General features: G+C 41.3%; 1 protein-coding gene across 1 annotated transcript in view; it reads left to right on the top strand.

Annotated features, from left to right (window-relative positions):
- PLPPR1 (phospholipid phosphatase related 1) overlaps positions 1-20,879 on the top strand; it is a gene marked incomplete at both ends in the record, with an annotated part of 107,763 nt that overhangs the window by 52,786 nt on the left and 34,098 nt on the right. Inside the window, one exon of the mRNA XM_080820001.1 lies at positions 14,452-14,640. Coding sequence (XP_080676127.1) covers positions 14,452-14,640 — 189 coding nt within the window. The remainder of the gene's footprint in view (positions 1-14,451; positions 14,641-20,879) is intronic.

Genomic DNA, 20,879 nt, shown 5'->3' on the forward strand with positions numbered 1-20,879 from the left:
CCTTACAGCTTGGTGGCGGGAGACACAGGGAAACAGAGGATGGCCATGCAGTGTCGTAAGTGTTGGGATTGTATGAGATCTGCACAGGAGCGATCACATCACACTGCAGTGGTGGTCCAGGAGGACTTCCAGAGCAATTTCAGGAGTTTTGGTGTGTACTGTCCATCTACTTCTGGGTTCTTTATAAAGCCCTCTACACCCAATACCCTGCATCAAAGTAGTCCTAATGATGAAAAACATATTCCATGCCTCCATCCCCAAATATAGAAAAGAACAGAATCAGAATCTACCATGAAGACCCACAGAACCTAATTTTATTATAGAAGGATCCATAATGACTGGGAAAATTTCTTTTGTTGGGCTTAAATCCTACCCTATTTTCCTGAGATTAAATGGATTCTGTTGTTGAAGCCCCTAAGTAAGTTACCTTTACTTGGAACATCATACATTAGGATTTTGATGTAGATGTTATTATGGTACAGATAGAACAAAGGAAGTAAGAAAAAAGTCCTCTTTTTTCTTCAGAGGAGGTCCAAGACTCAAGATGATTTGTTAGGACAAATTGGAAAGCTATTCTCTAGGCAGAATGTCAACCCAGCCTCCCCAAGGCCAAGTCAGTGCTCAGTGAGAAAGCAAAGGCTGCCATGATGGTGATTCAGATACTGAGTGCGTGCATACACCTGTGACACCAGGTTTTGCTCCTACAGTGGCTATACCTGCTGATCAAGTCCATATCTCTTTTACCAAAAACTTCTGTTGATTATTAATGAGAGAAGTTTTAAAGTTGGCAAGAAAACTACTTTTCCTTTTGAAATTATAGTATGAGTGTAATTTCTTCAATTGGCTCTTTAAAAATTAAGAAGTCCTCATCCTCACAGATTTAGATTTTCTTTGCTACTTCCACTCACACTCCCTTAGACATACTTATTCAGTTAATAAGTCTGCTTCATATGCTCGACTGTCAGAAATGACCTAAGCCTTCATTCCTTTGAGAAGGGCTCACTCTATTGATGCTTGAACAATCATATTTCCAAAGATTTTCTTCAGTGTTTTTGACTGGAGTAGATGGCACATCAAAGACTCTTATAATTTCTTCTCATTTCTGCACCATTCTCCCCTTGCCCCACAAGAGGAAAGTAATGCCTTCAGTATCTAAAGACTGGCATTCTAATAGCCCACTTCTTATTCTTGTAGGTTACCCAACGGTGCTCATTCCTATAACGAAGTCAGGAACTGAGACAGTTGAATCCAAAAATATTTGTGGCCTTGGAGCAGAAGCTCATTCCTTTCACAACAGGGTAGGTTGTTTTGGCCATGACTCTTTGGAGTCCTGGAACTCCAAACTCCGTAACTTTCCCATAACAGAAAACCAACTGCTCTATGGGAGGACAAAAACAAAATTTTTAATAAGGATTTAAGTGAATCCTATGAAACTCAGGAGGCATAGACTGGCTTCAGCATAAACTAAAATAAGAAACTAAAAAACCATCAAAAGCAAAATTATCCACTCTCTCCAGGCCTTATGGTCTCTTGACTTTGCACTTCATTCTTCTCTATGTAGATCTCTCCATTAACTCTCACAGGTTTCCCAGATGCAGACAGCCACACAAGGCAGTACTTCTATGTCCTGAGTTCAAGCGGTCAACAAAGACACACAAAGTCTGTGACTGTCACTTCTAATTCTTAAGAGAGAAGTTCATGCGCCTACCTTGAGCCAAGTATCTACTCTTAGTCGAGTCCTCTCTAGCCAGGGAATGATGTCAACTGTTAGGGGCAGTGAGATATTTTCTGTCTTTCAAAAAGCTTGAGTAGAAGTGAAATATACATTTATCCATGTTAAGCCTCAAAGGAATAACCAAAGTATCTGTTTTTTCTGGTTTGAGATAAAATCACAAATGGATTTGGTTACTCTGTTCATTTCATGCCAGTCAGAATCTCTGCAGTTATATTTAATTCAAGAGCAATTACTTAATTAAAATTAGAAATCAAATTAATTACTCCAGAGTAAATATATGCAATCTATTAAATAAACAACATAGTTCAATTTTAGGGCCCATAAGGAGGAAAATACTTAGAGGACCTTGGTGTGGAGAAGCTCAGGAACTTCTGCCGTAGCAGAAGAAAGGTAGCTCCAGGTTCTGGGGTTTATGAAGGAGATTCAGTGAAAGCATAAAAGCTTCAATTCTGCTCATCTGCTAGAACATCCCCCATGGGGCTGACCTGTTCATAGTGGTTACTAGAGAGCTTCCCCCCTTATTTTATTTTTCCGTGCTATGGAACAAATTGCCACACACATAGCCACTTAAAAACACACAATCTTATCCAGTGCTTTCTGTGGGTTAGAGTCTGTGTGTGAGTTAGTGGGGGGTCTTCTGCTCAGTATTTTATTAGGTGGAAGTCAAGGTGTCAGCTGGGTCTGTAATCTCATCTGAGGCCTAGGGTCTTCTTTCAAGCTCACTGGTTGCTGGCAGAATTCAGTTCCTGTAGGACTGAGACCCTCAGTCCCTAGAGTCAGCCCATCATTCCTGGCTATGTGGTCCTCTCCACAATATGGTAGTTTGCCAACAATGTGTTTCTACTGCTTCAAATCTCATAACTTCTTTAAAGGTCTCAAGAGATTAGTAGGTCAGGCCTGCCCAAGATAATCTCTCTCTTTTATTAACCTAAAGTTAATAATCAGGGACCTTAATCACATCATTATAGTCCCTATACCTTTGCTATATAATATACCATAATCAAGGAATGGCATTCCGTTATATTCATAGGTCTTACCCACACCAAAGAGGATCATACCAAGCATGAACACTAGGGGGGCAGAAGTTTTAGCAGAATCTGCCTGCTGCAATAAAATGAAGAGAAAGAAGAGTGAGGATTGATCTTGGTTCAGCCTCTCCAGGCTTAAAGTCACCATCCTTTGGCATAAAGCAGAATTAGGCTGTGGGCATAAGTATGCTCAAACTGAAGGAAATCTCAGTAATATAAGCATTTGTACCTCTTAAGCCTAGTTTTGACTGTTTATCTCTTATATTGGCCTGATTTATTTTTACTAACTTAATCATTTATTGTATATTTGCATAGTATGTATAATATTATAAGGTCCTTTATAGATTGGATAATTCTTTGCCATCTGCAAAGAGTTTCTCCAGGTCTTCTCATTTGATCCCATTTCTCATGTTGTCTCATTCCTATTAGGGTATTTCCCCTCATGCGGGTCAGAGAATTAGAGAAGCTAGAGCCATGCATCTAGGATTACAAAGTCAGTGACAGAACAAACACCAAAAGTTAGGTCTTCATCTCCAAATTATGGTCCCTGCTCCTTTTTGATCCTTCTTTGTATCATGAGAATATGATGGCTTCTAGTGCCACCTCCCTTTGGTTCTCAACTAAGAAGAGGTTGAACACTGTTTCTGTCTCCTTTCTCCAATCTTCTGTGTCATCTTTGAGAACTAAGCAGACCAGGATTTTGTTTGCCTACCCTTCTCCTACAGGACTGTGGGCCCCCTGCATATTGATATGCTGGGTAACAGTTTAAATTTTGTTGAGTTTCTGATTGGCCAGTTGATTTTATGTAACTCTTTATATATTAGGTTTTCCAGACAACAGGTTCTGTTGTTTATTCTGTTTTGGGAAGGCTGAGGAGGGCCAAGAACTCCCCTTTATCAGCAAGTACCATGTAAGCCATGAGTTAAAACAGTATTTTTTGCATATATTACCTTTCACATTTAAGTGTTTTATATCATTACTATATCCATTTTACATATGAGGGAACTGAGATTCAGAAAGATTGTATATATTACCTGAAGCCATACAGGTAGCAAATGGTGCATTTAGTACTACATCTGGGTCTTTAAGCTCCAAAGGCCATAAACTTCTATAATACCATATAACCAGCTCGGACATCACTGCTGACACAATCCTTCCCTGTCTCATCGTGTGTCTGTCATAGTTAATATTCTCTTCTTGATTTCATCATAACATCCATCCATCCTCCCTTCTATCCTTCCACACGTTTATCCTTCCATCCATCCACCCATCCATCCATCCTCCAATTATAACAACTAACCAGTGTTAAACACCTATCATTTGGCCACTTGCTCATATCCTGGTAAAATGAAGAACTCCTTCATTCCTACCACTAGCTGATGGGTTTAACACATAGCTGGTAGTTGTCTGCTGACTTACAATGCTTCTGCTGAGAAGCTTGAGATTAGCACTCAAATCAACTTAGTTCACTTTAACAAAGGAGGTAGTGGGACTGTAGAGTTTTAGACCATAGAGACCATTTATACACTGCTTCCATCTGTCTCTTGCCTACTTCTCTTAAGTAGGTAATAAATAAAATGCAGATCAAATTCATCCAGGACTTTCTTCTCAAAGCCTTCTCTTGACTCCTCAGGTCATCACTCTCACTTTCTTACACATTTAACATCGTTGAGCTTTGGCCTCCTCCACGCCCCCCACCCCTGCCATGCCAACCCAGAGGCCTGAGGCAGTGCTGGTGGAGTGCAGGGCCAATAAAGGGCAAGGTCAGTGAGCTTCTCAGGCTAGAGTTCTGGGCCTTCCCCTCCACCAGCCCCTGAAGTCATTCAAAGCCTTGCTGTAGAACTTTATATTTATCACTAATGAATGTTCTCAAATGACAAAATCATTTTGAATTTTTATTCTGCTTTCTCTGATATTAGCTGTGCTTGCCAATTTTGTGTTGTTATATTCATCCATGTCATTGAATTTTTAAAAATCCCTAATGGCAGAAGATCAAAGAGAAAATTCTGTGTCCCAATTTAGCTTAACTTAGACTTAATAATTATCCTTTCCTTAGTGTAATTGTATATCTACCTAGAATATACACTTGACATTTCTCCATATTACTCACCAATAAATAACAAATATGATGCTAGAGGATAGAAATGGGGGGAGGGGCGCCTGGGTGGCTCAGTGGGTTAAGCCTCTGCCTTTGGCTCAGGTCATGATCTCAGGGTCCTGGGATCTAGCCCCACATAGGGGTCTCTGCTCAGCAGGGAGCCTGCTTCCCCCTCTCTCTCTGCCTGCCTCTCTGCCTGCTTGTGATCTCTGTCTGTGAAATAAATAAATAAAATCCTTAAAAAAAAAAAGAAATGGAAAAAAGACAAGAATATTATATTTATATCTGTTCTTTAAAGAGTGGGCAGGCAGGAAGGCATAGGCAGCCCGGACTGAGAGGAAGACCTATGTATTTTCTCCTAACTGAGGAGTAATGCCTGATGAGGTTTACTGGCTTGTTCTCTAGTCAAATGATAGGCTTCTTCTCTCCATTACCAAAGCATGGGGAGGACAAAGCCCAAGGTGTTCAATAGAGAGAAAATTGCTCAGTTTACCTGAAATAGCTATCACTGAAGATTTGGGAGGAGTAGAAAGACACAACCATATGTGTCTTAGGATCATAACTCTTTAGCAGCAAAGTAGGTGATGGCACGAAGGGGCTGAGATCCCAAAGGCAACAAGAACAGGTGGGACAAGAATTCAGAAGTGAACTTGGTGGAGTGTGGGGTCCTGAATAAGAACACGGCAGCTGGCAGACCAAAAATACGATAAATAGGAGGGGCACTGTGGTAAGAAAGACCCGACAACTAACCAGGGATGGCATGAGGAGGAGTGAAAAGGGTGAAGGAAGAAGGGTCTGGAATGACGTTGAGAATTCTAATGTGGGTGACTGTAAAAGTATTGATTAAATTTACCAGGATAGAGAAACTCAAGAAAAGTGGCAGGTGAAGGGGAGGAGAAATGCCAAACTCCATTTCAGACTTAACGACATTTGGACTCTCTGTGGACCACAAGGTTGGTGGTCAGGAGAGTGTGCAGGGGGGGCCAAGAGTGGTGACAGGAAGGGTCGATGGAATCAGTATAAGAGCAGAATCCATAGAAAGAGATGCGATCGCCGAAGAAGAGAGCATGGAAAGGAAATAAAAAGAGGGGCAAGGATAGATCCTAGGAGGGCACTACTGTTTACAAACCAGGCACAGTGAAAAGGAAGTAAAAGCAGTTCAGGAAAGAATGGTCAGAGGCAGGAGAAAGTAGTGGTTTTAAATACTAAGAAAGGAGAGAGGTGGTTGTGGCAGGGAGGGCTCAGGTTACCCCCATCTTACCCCAAAGCCATATAAAAAAGCATTGAAAAGAGCAAGCATGTTGTATGGAAGTGTTGAGTCACTATATTGTACACGAGACTAATATACCATATGTTAACTAACTGGAGTTTAAATAAAAACTTTTTTAAAAAAGGAAAGAACAAGCCTATAGCACTCAAAGAACAAGAGAAAGGATTAAACACTTACCATGTACTAAGCATTTTACAGACAGTATCTCATCATGCTAACTGCAGGTTTAAAGTGTAAAAGAGTGGTTACATGGCACCAGAGGTTCAAATCCTGACTCCACCATTCGGTAGGTCTGTGAGCTTTAATTAATTTTCTTCTTCTTCTTTTTTTTAAATTTTCTCATCTTTTAATGAGGGTAACCCAGTATCTCACAGTGAGGCATGAGTATCATGTAAGGTAATGCATTTCAAGTTATATATCTTGTTACATGGCTAATCAATGAGTCCTTACTATCCTTTATTTGGGATTGCCTCTATAATATCTATCTCCCCCACAGAAAGCCCCACATGTCCAAAGATCATGTCTGTTTGGTTAACAGTCTTATTATTGGTTATTCAATTTTGTTAGCAGGTGAATGCCCCCAATGCCTGCACATAGTAGGCACTCAATAAATATTAGTTGGATGACTGAACAATCTCATTTCATCCATATATTCTTGCCTATGGGTATACCTTTGTTCTCGTTAAAGGAGGGCGAATTCTCCTACATGCACTGGTCTATTGTAAGTTTTCCAGATTTCACAAGAGAATGTTATTCTTAACCACAGCTTAATTGCCTGTTAATTAAAAGACACAGGTCTGAGGAGGGAAATGGAGAATTATTCATCAAAAGGCATAGTTTCAGTTTCAGTTAAGTAAGATGAATAAGCTAAAAAAAAATCTGCTGTACATTGCACCTGTGACCAGTAATACCGTATAACATGCTTACGTATTTGTCAAGGGGGTTGGTCTCATCTTGTGTTCTTACCACAGTAAAATAAATTTTTCAAAAATTCTCTCAGAAAATATGAACTATAAAGGGCAAATAAGGATCAAATATACTGACAAAGTAAAATTAACTAATGGCTTAATAATTTTATTTTTACTCCTTCATATCTTGAGAGATAGTATTGTTTGCAAATAGCAAACTGAGAATAGTTACATGGCTCTTAAGAAGTCATATTTGTAGAAATACAATATTTATCAAGAAGCATCATTTTGTAGATGGAAAAACTATCTGATTATTCTGTCCTGGCTAATGTGATGATTTTATATTCTCTTACATACTTTGGTGCATGTGGTATTGGTTGCTTATTCAGAAAAAAAATTTGTATTCTACCCAAGTTTTAATAAAATAATAGCTAACAGTTGTTGAGTACCTGGTAAGTGGTTTCAATATCCTAAATCATATAGTTGTCATACCATTCCAATGAGAACTCATTTCTCATGTAAGGAGTGAGTTACCCATTTCACAGGTGAGGAAACTAAGGAATAGATAGGTTATGTAATTGATTCAAAGTCATACAGTGGTAATCAGTGGATTTGGTATGTGAATCTGTGTGTATTAGTCACTTATAAGTATAAGGAACTTGCACACTATCAGACAAGTATCAAATAAAATCACGCTTCATTGAAGGATTTTTGTTTTACTCTTAGTAAGAAATATATTTCATCCTACATTATACACACTTCCTCTGCCTGTATGTTATATACTAAACAAGTTTCACATAAAAACACTTGCTCTTACTATGTGTGAAACTCCCTGATATATGCAATTCTATTCTGTTCTCTTCCACTAAAAGAATTCTAGTTGCACTCCAAAGTTGTGTACATTTGTTTCATAACCCAATAATGGTTTCAGACCTGCAGTTTGGAAAACCAACATACTAAGGGACATATTAAGAGTCAATGATACTAAATGAGTATAATAATAACTAGAGATATCGTTTACTAAGCATTTATATGTCCCCAAATACTGTTGTTGATGTTTATTTATAATATCCTCAATTCTCATTACAACCTTGAAAAGTAGCTCAAACTTTTCTCACGTAAGAACTGGGATGTGGAGAAGTTAACTTGTCCTACAGAGATGAGCCTGATTAAAGTTCTTCCACTAGTCTAATAATAACATGTAAGTATATTCAACAATTAAATCAGTAAAAAAACAGACAGGTCTGTATTTCACTAGCAGGTTTCTTACTAGAAAATAGTCTCCAATTCACTGCCACCTAATAGTTTCTAAAAAACCTAAGCTGAGAGAAACAATACCTGGGAAGGAGTACTTGAAGTATATAAAGTCTGGTTCATTCTTCCTAGTCAGACAGTGCTTTAAATACACAGTTAATATACAGTTTAATATACCATTCTTGTGCTACCCCATTTTTCAAATGGAGAAACTGAAGCACAAGATTTTAAATCCCATGCCTAATAAGCAGCAGAGTGAATTTCCAACCCAGGAAATGTGTCCCACACTCTAAGCCCTTCATCGTGCTATCTCTCTAGTTCAACCTAGACTGAACCGTAACACCCACCTCCTCAATTCTGTCCCACAGTATTGCTTTTGTGCATTTTGCTTTGATGTGATGTCATCAGCCTATGTTAAGAATTGACAGGGGAAGGGACGCGTGGGTGGCTCAGTCAGTTAAGCCTCTGACTCTTGATTTCACACTCAGGTCATGGTCTTGGGGCTGTGAGGTTGGTACCACATCAGGCTTTGAGCTCAGGGGGGTGTCTGCTTGAGGTTCTCTCTCTCTCCTTCTGCCCCTTCCTGTGCTAACACCCCCCCCAAATAAATAAATACATCTTTAAAAAAAAAAAAGTATTGACATGGAGTCCCATATGAAAAACAGCACCATCGTACTCCACATTGAGCCCTTATTTATCACGCCACACCTTTTATAAGAACCTAGGAAGAATTCCAGTCCAGTTACTATATTAGAAAGATTCTACTTATCTTTATCCATTGGTTAGTTTTATCTTACAGATACTGTGAAATGTGCAACTGACCAGCATTTCCCTGTTGTGTTGACTATTAGAAAACTTATACTCCAGGATGGAATTCTGTCTCCTTAAGAATGTCCTTTCTTCTTTTGTTCCAAGTTCTCACCAATGCTCACTTACTTTATATGATGGAGGTTGATAAAACTCCTTTTTGGAACAAAATGAGAATATATAAACATACCTCATTGCATATTTATGAGTTAGTTATTAACTTTCCTACAAATAAGGAAACTGACACTAGGAAACATTTGAATAAACCACTCAAGTCGGCAGTACCCAGTTTACCGCTTAATGTCATGCTGATATATTTGTGGCCTGATTTTCCTCAGGCCACCTAAGTTTAGGGAGAGAAATGCATCATATTTAGTCATCATCCTGGGCCCACCCCATGAGTTGTGTGACATTATGCAAGTCATGTAGTCTCTCTGTGCCTCTATTTCATCACCTGAAAAATGAAAATAATAATATACCTACCATGCAGGGTCATTGGGCAGAAGCAGAGTTAATGTCTGTAAAGTTTTTAGACAGTACCTGGGACATAATGCATCATATATATCCTGACACTTATCGTCACCATCTCTTCCTCCTCTTTCTTGGCTCTTACCTCTGTTGTTTATGTGGAGAACTTCCAACCCCTCTCAAAGGGTCACACTTACTTCTAAAGGTGCCCATGGAGGTCTCACAAGGGCTCATGATCCGTTTTCTTATGTTTTCCCCCCTGCTTACCACCTTGGTTCTCACTTCTGTCAGCGCCCTACCTGTGGGTTTCCCACCCAGCCCTTGTGGGCAGCTACGGACACTCGTGCCTAGCTGGCTCTTAATATGAAAAGCATGCAAGTCCTTCATGTGTATTGTTTCCTGGAGTCCTCACTAAGACATTACCTCTGCATCACAACCACACTGAACCTTACTATCTAAGCTCTGATACAGTGCTCCTTCTGCTGAGTTTCTTTTATCCCTGCTGTCTTTGGAATTGATCATATACCCACGGGGCTTTGTTCAAACCAGTCTCCTAAACAGACCCCATGCTGTCCTCTCCATCCCCTTGTACTCCCCTCTCTTCCATCCATGAGCCCTTTACCTATTTTTCTGTCAATTCCCCCCCTACCAGTTCACCAGGCACAGGCAGCCATGTATGAACCCCAGCTGGCGATCAGCTGACACCCTCCTACAGATCTACCAACCATGGCCTGGTTCTTGTGTTGGTGAGCACTCCCCAGCCGGATCACAAATCCTGCACCTTCACAGCACTTAGTTTGGGATTGAACACAGAGGCAGTTCCCACAAACAGTTGATGGTTGACTGATTAATTTGCAATGGGCTTGATAGCTGTTCGCAAAACCAGAATGAGAAATCCCTTTGGGGAGGAAAACATTCACTGCCTCAGGTAGACTGACCTAGCACCCCAGTTAGTTTGGGATGATCTCAGTTTGAGCATTGAAAGGTCCCATGTCCCAGGAACCCCTCAGTCTTGAGCAAACAGAGACGGTTAGTCACCTAGACTGGCTTCCCCAGCTTCACATAGGCCCCTTACGCTCCAGACCAGACACCAGTCCTCTCATTCCAACCTCACATGTCTGCTCCCAGGCTCCTGGATGAGTGCACACACGTGTCCACACACACACACATACTCATATTCACTTGCTGTCGTGAGTCATACCATCATTACCCATTCCCCCACTCTTTGAGCTTATATCAGGTCATATAAATTAATGTCCACAATTGCTCCAGACTTTACAGACCCAAGGAAAGTGTACTGTCATCTCCGCCCTTTCCCTCAGCTTTGTGACCGTCCCCATTATCACTCTTCGTGACCTTCACTTTTCTCTAATCACTGGAGGGTAGTGATCACAACCCTGAGAGGCAGGATTTCAGATATTGCTGGCTTCTGCCTTCTGAATTCTTGTGGAACGGTCAGGATTTAATGTGTTTTTATATACCAGATTGTCATTCTTGGGAAGTAAAGCTGAGGAAAAACCGTAGTATGTGAGGCCCTTCCCCCCACCCCAACAGCCATAATTGCTCCTTTCACACGGGGATCATCAACCCTCCACTAGCGCTTGGGTCCGGCACAGCCTCACCATCTGCTCATGTGACACCAACATTATGGCCTCCCTCCATGCATCCCTAAATGGGGCTGGAGAAGGCAACAGAGATGGCAAGTGTGCCAGCTGGCACCAGCGACACAGACCTAGACAGTGATGGATCACCGCCCAGGACCGAGAGGAAGGAGGGAGGACTCTGATGGCTAATCGAGCGCTGTCATCAGAGTGGCAAGGCGGACCTCTTCTGCTCATAGAAGCAGAACCACTGCAGTGTTTCTGTTCCTGCAGTGAATGCAAAGCTGCTTTTTAATAAGTGGTCACAAGAGAATGTTCCATAGAAAAGAAACCTAGAAATCAAGATCTGAATTATTCTGGCTTTGCTTCTGTACGTGTCTAACTGGCGTTCCAGGGGAGTCTCCAGGGAGTTTGAGCATTACTGGAAGATGGCAGGCAGGGGTTTCTGGCTGATCAGGGAGAATGATCAGGGTCAGTAGACTTATGCTTCTGGGTCAGTTCTGTTCACCAGGCTGCCAAAGTTCCCACCTTCCCATACCACCCTGAGTCTCCGAGGCTCTCTGGTCCTTACTTAATGCCCTGCAACTGACTGATTCGCACATTCATTCCGTTCTCTCTCAGTGCTGCTTCCGGGATTGAACTGGCCAGGCAGCTATTCGAGATTTATTCTATAGATTTCAAATTTAGGCATACTGGCCTTGGCTTTTTTGTTGGCATTAGTATTTATTTGGATGTATTTGTAATTAAGATGGTTCTATGTTCTAAAAGCTTCTAGTCTACGTTTTTCTAGTGAGTCTTTTTACCTGTGTACATTTTCGCTTTTGTGGACTTCACTTTCAACCCACCCATTTTAAAATGGAAGTGGTAGCACAGAGGTGCCCAGTAAAATCTGACACTTGTCCTCGGTGGAGGAAGCTAGATGCCGTTTTTGTTTTTGTTTTATTCAAAAGCTCCCGTAGATTCCGCCTGTTCTCCAAGTAGCTATTTCCTGCCTGTTTTCCAAGTAGTTGTTTCCCAAGGGCTGATGAAGCCACGGGACAGAAATATGTTTCCAGCCACATGGAGGAGATGTCTAGAAATCCCAGATCAGGCCTGGGCAGGAAACACAGCCCTAGAGGGAAAGCCCCCCAAACTGTGGGAATCATAGTGTTTCCTCAGCTCCGAAACATTCAGGTCACCTGACTAGGCTCCTTCCTATCAGGTCAGCTCAGTTGACCAGTGAAACAAGAAAGGAAGAGAAAGTTCATGACCTCGATGAGATATACTAGCTGCCAGCAGGAGCACCCATTAGCAGGGGCAGCTTTGGAGCACCTCTCTCTCATACTTATCCAAATCTCCTCTCTGGGGCTAAAAAGAAAAGAAAGCAGAGAGGGCTGACCCGAGCACTGGTGATTCACACGCGGTAAATTCACCGAGAAATACCGTCAGGCACAGAGAAACACACGGGAGTATCCAGAGATAACTAGATGGTCAGAAGTTGGGACAGAAGGTCCACTGGGGGAGAGGGGGAGGAAAGGCCAGAGAGCAGAATAGAGTCCTTGTAGAACCAGAGATAAGTCGTGGGAAGTGTGGTTTGCGACCTACCTGGAGATAAAGAAAGGAGGCAATGGTTGAGATCAAGGACAAAGACCCTTCTAGCAGAATGGTTAGGAGTTCAGGCTTAAGACACACTACAGCTCAAAGCTCCTGAATGCTTTCAGCTGTAACGAGGAGACACTGCAGGGATAAGATCACAAGTAGAGGCTGTGTCGGGTTTCAGAGAGTGGCCAGAGTGTAGAGCTTCTCTGCAATACTGGGGCTAAAGAAATGGATAGGAAACAGGTTAAAAAGTGCCTCTCTGCATTAGAGTTGAGCCTGTGCCTCCCCCCAATAACTCTCCAGGCTTTTGTGGAGGGTGAAATTTTGATCCCATGATACAGGTGTTTTTTGTTGTTGTTGTTTTTCTTTTTTCTCCTGGGGATCAGAAAATGTGGGTTTCTAGTCCCAGACTTACACTAACTAGCTATGTCATGACATTGGGTTAGTCATTCCAGGGCTGGAATAAAAACTTCTTACTTTTTAGCCTTCCTAAACCCTTCTTTCCTCTTCATTGCCCCATATGTGCTTCCAAACAAAAACAATTTTAAGCCATAAATGACGTACAAAGACGTCCTCCCAAGATCTGATTTTTTTTCCGTAATGATTACTTTGATACTTTTTTTAAAAAATCAACACTTAAAAAAAATTTTTTTCCTCCATTTTAGTTTCCGTGCTTTGCTGATTCTCAACCTAAGTACCTGTTTAGATAACCTGTTGGATAATTCAGCAGTGCTCAGTTCCCCTTGCTGGGCCTCTGCCTTCTCATCTATGAAATAAAGGTTTACATGGGAAGGTCTCCAGGACCTCTTCCAGCTTAATTTTCTGTAATTTCATAACCTCAAAAACCTGTCTCCTAACTACCTTTATCACCATCTTATTTGGCATTTTAGTGTTTCCAAATATGAATAAGAAAACTAATGTTGGATTTTTCATATTCCCTCAACTTCTCATACCCAAAGGCTACATCTAAACCTCGGTGAGTATCTGGGACATTTGTGAGTTGAAATGAAAGGTTAAGTATGTTCCCTTTTATATCTAAACCTTATGAAGGATCTGTGTCTATGATAAGATGTTACCAGGAAAGCCCTGGATTTACTGGTGGAAAGCATTTTGGAATAAAGGCACCTTTTTGGAGAAGGTGACAGCTGTGCCTGCTTTAGGATTCCTGGACCATGTGTTCGTCCCTGCTAGTAATTTAGGGTGTGGTTCTACGCTTTAACGTTTCTAGGTTTTAGCTTTCCTGTTTGTTCATTCATTCATGATTTACCTGCCTCTAATATTTTATAAGAAGGTAAGTCTATCTCTAATACTTTATGAAATTTCTCACATCAACATCTTGCCAATTCTTATGCCACTGCCCCTTGATTTTTCACCACTGTCCCAAATGGAAATACTGCCTTGGCTCCCAAGCATCCTCTTAGAGGGTGGCCAGCAGAAGCGGGGTCTCCCTCCAAGCCTTGCCGTGGTCTGCCTTTCTGATGGGAGCTGTTCATTATTTTCTGGAAGGTTTCTATAACAGATGTTACAAGGCAGACAAGCAAGCACACACTCCCCGAGCCCAGAGCATGCTGAGCCAGGCACGCACACACTTGCCAATACCAAAAGGAGGAGAGCGGCTGGGGTGATGGAGGGAGTGTGTTCTGAGGGGCGAGCGCTGCTCCGAAGTCCTGCTAATGTCTCTGTGTGGCCATGCTGTATTTTCAGCTTGTCATCATGGCTGGGACAGTGCTGCTTGCCTACTACTTCGAATGCACTGACACTTTTCAGGTGCATATCCAAGGATTCTTCTGTCAGGACGGAGACTTAATGAAGCCTTACCCAGGGACAGAGGAAGAAAGCTTCATCACCCCTCTGGTGCTCTATTGTGTGCTGGCTGCCACCCCAACTGCTATTGTAAGTACAGAATAGACTTCCTTCGTTACTGTCAGATCCGAAATAACATTTCCTGTCTTCCTTTTCTCCTTTTTCCTCCCTTCCTGGGCATTCACCAGCAGCCTTACTGGGGTGTCCTGTTCCAGCCAAAGCCTTGAATGGAACTCTGCATTAAAAAAAAAAATCTCATTAAAATAGGTCTTGTCTTTTATAGGTGGCTTTTGTTTTTGGCATCTGAATGTATATAAATATATGCATTTTGTAAGTAAGTGGGAATGTTCTAAATCAACAGGCTTGATTGGCTAGTACTTTAGTTAAGAGCAGCCGCTGTGCTCTGGAGGGGTGGGGGGGGGTGATATGCTGCGGGTGGTATTCAGAAGAGGTCTCAAATGTAAATGCTGGCGCTGATTTAAAGACTCAGATCAGAGTGGAACAGACTCCCCAGGGCCTGCGTCTCCTGCTGTTTTGATTGAACTTCCAGAGGGGCCGTTGGGAGAATCGTTTGACCTGAAGTTTGCTGTGATTCATCCTTGGTGGCTCTGGCTGTGTTCACATTACATTACGTTCAATTCAGCTGCAACTTTACCTTCATTTATTTCATTCTTCTCCCTCATGAGGCAAAAGAATTGGCTGGACTATTCTCAAGAGAAACTGTTTCAAAAGCATAAACTCACAGATCCGGTAAAGGGTTTGAACCCTTAGACATTTTAATTTCAATTTTAAAAACGACTTCGTGAGTGTTTTAAGATAAACCTTTCTGTGTCTGAACAGGCTACAAGGTCAGATTAGTTGGGATGTAATCTCTGCTGTCATTTCTCCGTATCTCTCCTAAGAGCCGTCTCCCCCAGCTCTGCCCCCTTCTCCCCCCTACCCTCTTCCTCTCCCCTCTTTTGGTAATAAAAATATTGACTGGCATGCTGAGAAATATTCCGATGGCTCGGACATTCAGTTCAAGTATTTTCTATGTAAATGTTTTGCTTGCTTTAAGATGAGTAATGGAATAGAATTTTGAGGAGAAAGAATACAGGTATAATGAGTCATAGTACTTTAATTTCATTTTGATCATTGATCCTTGGCTCTACAAGCCCCCCCGCCCATGCCCTTAAATGATAAGACTATGCTGTAGCAATTAAGGTCAGCAGTGATAAAACTGCGGTGTTTTGGGGTGGTTAAAAATACAAGCTCTGCAGTCTAACACACCTGGATTCCCATCCTGTCTATGTGACTTTGGGCGAATCGCTCTATTGCTCCCCTCCCCCCACCATAAAACAGGGACAACAGGACTCCCTATTTCATGGAGCTCTCATGAGATTTTAATAAGACGGTTCGTACGAATAACTCCGCACAGTGTCTGGCATGTACTAAGTGTTTAGAAGTAGGGGAACAAAGAACCTGGCTGGAAACTGTTTTTCACCCTCTTCAGAATCACAGACCAACTTCCTGTACCTGAAGAGAACGATATTCCACTTAGAAACCCAGGAACTGCGGCAGTAGACTTACTCCAGAATCATGTCCTGATGTCTTTCTGTCTCAGAAGCGTATCATTTTCTTACGTATTTAGACATCTCTCTGAGTGATATATTGACTTACTAATGTATTTTCCTCTCTTCTTCCTAGTCCCAGGATATATATCAATGCCTAGGTTTTCCTGTAATTACTACTCGGAATTAGAGAGATTTTTTCCATCCAAAAAAACAAAACAAAACAAAACCCTAAATTAAGCAAGGGAAACTGAGTAGGAGAAATAAGGGCCAAAAAAAATTAATGAATCAGAAAAAAATAGAATTAACAAGTAAAATCAGGAGCTGATTCTTTGAAAATCAGAATGTACAACCCCCTAGATAGTCTAATATAAGAAAGGCAGAAGTAAAAAAAGTTAAAACATATATATATATATATATATGCATATATATATATATATGTATAAGCAAAAATACATAAACCTTTAAAAGTCTATATTGTATTTACAGGGCAGCTGGGTGGCTCATGCAGTTAAGCATTTGTCTTTGGCTCAGGTCATGATCCCAGAGACCTGGGATCAAGTCCCACATCAGACTCCCTGCTCAGTGGGGAGTCTGCTTCTCCCTCTGCCCCTCCTTGGCTCATGTGCGTTCTCTCTCTCTCTCCCTCAGTCTCTCTCTCAAATACATAAAATCTTAAAAAAATAAATTGTATTTACAAGTGTCTGCCAGTAAATGCTTTCTTCTCAATAAAATTGATAATATTTTATGAAAAGATAATTTACTAACAATGCCCTAAAAAGATGTAGAAAAGTGAAATAGTGAATAAAAACAGAATGAATTTTTAAACATATCTAAAATTTATCTCATAAAATGGTACTGAGGACATGTAGCTGTAATAAAAATTCCTTCAAACTCTCAAGGAATAGAAAATCTGTAATTCTATAAAATGTCCCAGAGCCTAAAAATAAATGGAAGGCTTTTTAGTGCACATTACAAAGCAAGAAAAATATGGATTTTAAACACTTAAAAAGTCTGCATGCACACCCACAAAATCACACTTGGTAGCAAAAACAATCCCCCTTACGAAAGTTGATGCAAGCGTATAGAAAAGGATTGATACACTTGTCTACCTAAAAATAAGCGTTTCTAACCAAGAAAAAGACCACAAAAAGTTTACAGGATATACAACTCAAATGTAAATATCCTTAATATTTACTTATCCTTTAAAAAATGAGCTTCCCCAAATAAAAACAGAAGACAAGAATAGACAAGTAACAAAACTAAATTGACTGTGTGCCTGAACATTTCTAAACTTACCCATTATCAAAGAAAAGTAATTTTGACAAGAACAGTATTCCCCCTTTATGTAAAATTGGCAAATGTTTTAAAGAAACACCGTGTTGTTGAAGGTACAGAAACTTTCACACAGTTCTAGTTGAAGTAAGATATATTAAAAGTTTGTAAACTTCAGACTCAGTCATTAATTCCAGTCCCTGAATTTACGTTAAGGAAATAATCAGTTTTACATAAACACAAGGATTTGTGTGTAGGGATGTTCATGTCAACAGTAATTTCAATGGAAAACTTGGAACTAGCTAAATACACAGTCTTAGAGGATTGTGTCAATACATTAGGAGGCAGCCGTGTTTTTGAAACACCTTTAATAGCAATGAAACAGGCTTTTGATTTAATGTTAAGATTTTTTAAGGGCTAAAAAAGTGTGTACAGTATTGCATGTAAAATCTTTCTCCCTTTCACAAGAGAATCTGACCTTCTTTTAATTTTCTGGGTCTGCTTCCCTAGAAAAGGAAAAGGTGGTATGTATCAACTGTGTTGCTAGGCAAGATTAACCCCTGATTGGTGAATTGCACCCGGACTCCGAGAACTATGACTACCCAAGGAGCTGCCGTGCTATGACTTCTAAGTGCAATGACTCTGGAAATTTGGCACATCCATTGTAGGACCTTGAAGGCTATGCCTATGGAGTTGCTACACCATATGTTGACTTCTATAGGGCGGGGGGCTTTTAACCACAGTGGCTCTTGCATCCTTTGATGTGTCTATGGTCTCTTGCACCTGAGCTCCATGACTCTGCTGGACCACTGTGAAGACACGTGCCGAAGAGGAGCACGTGATGCTTCCCTGTTGGCAAGCTATGGTTCCTTCCAAGTAGACCAGTGCCAAATGTAGCATGTGGTTGTCTGTGGGTCTATTTAATGACCCTAAGAAGATACCTTCTGTGTGTTGCAAGATAATCCCACATTTATAATTATATATAAAAAGACTAGTACGAAATAACTAAAAATTCACAGCTATTATCTATGAGTGCTAATGGTACAGTTAATTTTTTCTTCTCTTTTATACTTTTATATATTCCTTTCCAAATTCTACATGAATGTGTATTATTTTCAAATCAAAAGATCCATTTTTAAAACATTGTATACTCTAGTTCTTCTGGCAGTAATTGTGAAATGACCAATCTCTAATTAGACTTGAAACTCTCAATTCTAATAAAGAAAACACACATAGCAAAAAAAAAAAAAAAGAACCAACAAAAATAGGAAAACAGAACTTAGTGAAGAATGTTCTCCCTGGGCAAAAATGATAGTTTTTGATGATGAACCTCCCTGGGCAAAAATGATAGTTCTTTCATTCTAAGATTTTCAGCAGAAACTGTTCTCCTGGTTGCAAAGTTTGATCCTGTCTCTTCCATTGATTACTTTTCCCCAAATGACACAAATTCACAGGGGAGTCAGTTGCTCCACTGGGAAGTCAAAGGGTATGGTCAAGAAGCAGTGAACTGAGGACTAAGAACTTGCAGTTCTACTCTGGCTCTCAGGTGTGGAACCCTCTCCATTTCTTTGCTTCTCTGGATGAACAATGTGACCAATAATGCTAGCAGGTCCCTAAGATACAAGCTGAGGAGTATTCCATTAAGTGAGGGTTATAAGCATGACATCTTAATTTGTTTATATTCTGTAGTTTTTGCCTAATTTATCCTCCCAACATCCCAGCAAAATAGAAAAGAGATCCCCCAAACAACATAGAGAAAGGATGTGGTCCAGTTCCCTTCATTTCTGAGTTGAGAACCTTGAGACTTAACTAGGTTAAATGGCTCACTGAAGGTCCAGCTAGTTCTGTAGGTGACTGAACAGATAGCTGCCCATTTGGTTCCACTTTCCTTTTGCTCCCAAATGAGGGGCATTGCTAGAAGCCAAGGCTGATTACAGCTGACAGGTTAATGGCAGAGAGCCGAGTGGCTTTGGAACCCCGCCGACAGTGCTTGATCTTCCCCTAGGACCTAAAAATAAGGGAGCAGCGTCAGGGTACAGAGCAGAACTCTTGATCTTCCCCTAGGACCCAAAAATAAGTGAGCAGCGTCAGGGTACAGAGCAGAACTCTTCTGATACCCTGGGAGGCGGGAACTGTTTTCAGTTCTTCTGTCCCATCCTTGGGAGGTATGGCTTGTCCAAGAGCAGCCTTTATTGGGCCACGGGGATCAAGATCCCAAGTGTCTAACTCCGCACAGCCCCTGTTTCTGAGTGTGGATGCTCCGTTCCCTTCACGCTGCAGTCAGCAGGTCTCAGGTTGAGTATGTCAGGAGAGGCAAGGATCTCAGTCATGGTTCTGCCTCCGATAATTGCGTGACCTCTGGTGAGTCATGCTCCCTCTAGAGGCTCAGTTTCTCATCTGTAAATAAAAGGAGGGGTTGGGCTAATGATCTCCAAAATCTTTCCAGTTCTAACATTCCATGAAAGCTTTTTTTTTTTTTTTTTTTAAAGACATTCTGGTTGGAAAGTTCCACATGTCATGTTCCCAAGCCCTAAGTCTCAACTTCCTTTCTGGAGTTTGATTTTTACACTCTGTGGCTCTTCCGGTTTTCACAGAACAGCACAGAGTTTTTGTTACCATTGTTTATTCCTTCCTTAGACCCATTCCCTGTTTTCGCTGGAATAGAAGGAAGGCAAGACCCTCTGGGGTGACTTGTACGATATCAACTAATGTCAGTTTTCAAACAAGTAGCTCAACCTGCATGCAGGTTTTCTGTGCATTCTCAAGCACATTAGCCATAGGAAAACCCAGCACCTTCCACTGCTGTTTGTCCCTGGGGATGGGCATTAACAGCCCCATTCACGGCTGCGGGGACGCACAGGAAAGGCACAAGGGGAAAGACTCTGCTGAGCGTTTGCCCTGTCATTTCCTATTTCTCCTTTTGTGCGCTGCTGTCAGAAGAGATCAGCATCACGTTGAGGCAAAGCCTCATGGGATAAACTGCACAGGGACAGGCCACGGCTGTCTCAGATCTTCAGGAAAGGTTAGAGCTTGGGGGATTTATTGTGTCCAGAACTGTTCAGCCAAAAGCAGTAGCCCGCACTTCCGAGAAATCTGCAGGGTGCATACTAACCAGTGTGGAAACCCTGGGTGCCTGCTGCCTCTGGCCTCCTGAGGAAACTTATACACTCAGAGTCCAGGGCAGAGAGTCTGTTTGGATAAGAGGATTTAACTCAGCGGAGAATCTGATTTACCTTTATTTTACCTCAGTCCCAGCCCCGCAAGGCATGAGAAAATGGCTATGAAACCTTTTCCTTGGACTCCCAACAAAGTGACAAGGGGAGTATTTAGTATTGAAGCAACAGCACATTTGAGGTCTAGCCTGCGAGCTCTGAAACAGCTCACAGTTTGCATGCAGCCGTGCACGCATGCATATATAAGGCTAATCTCAAATTTCCTAGGAAAGGAAGAGACAAACACAATTTGATAGAAAGGCACAATTTGGAGGAAATTGTGACTCTTCAT

Source organism: Martes martes, assembly GCF_963455335.1.
Source record: "Martes martes genome assembly, chromosome: 12".
In the NCBI taxonomy this organism is placed as follows: Eukaryota; Metazoa; Chordata; class Mammalia; order Carnivora; family Mustelidae; genus Martes; species Martes martes.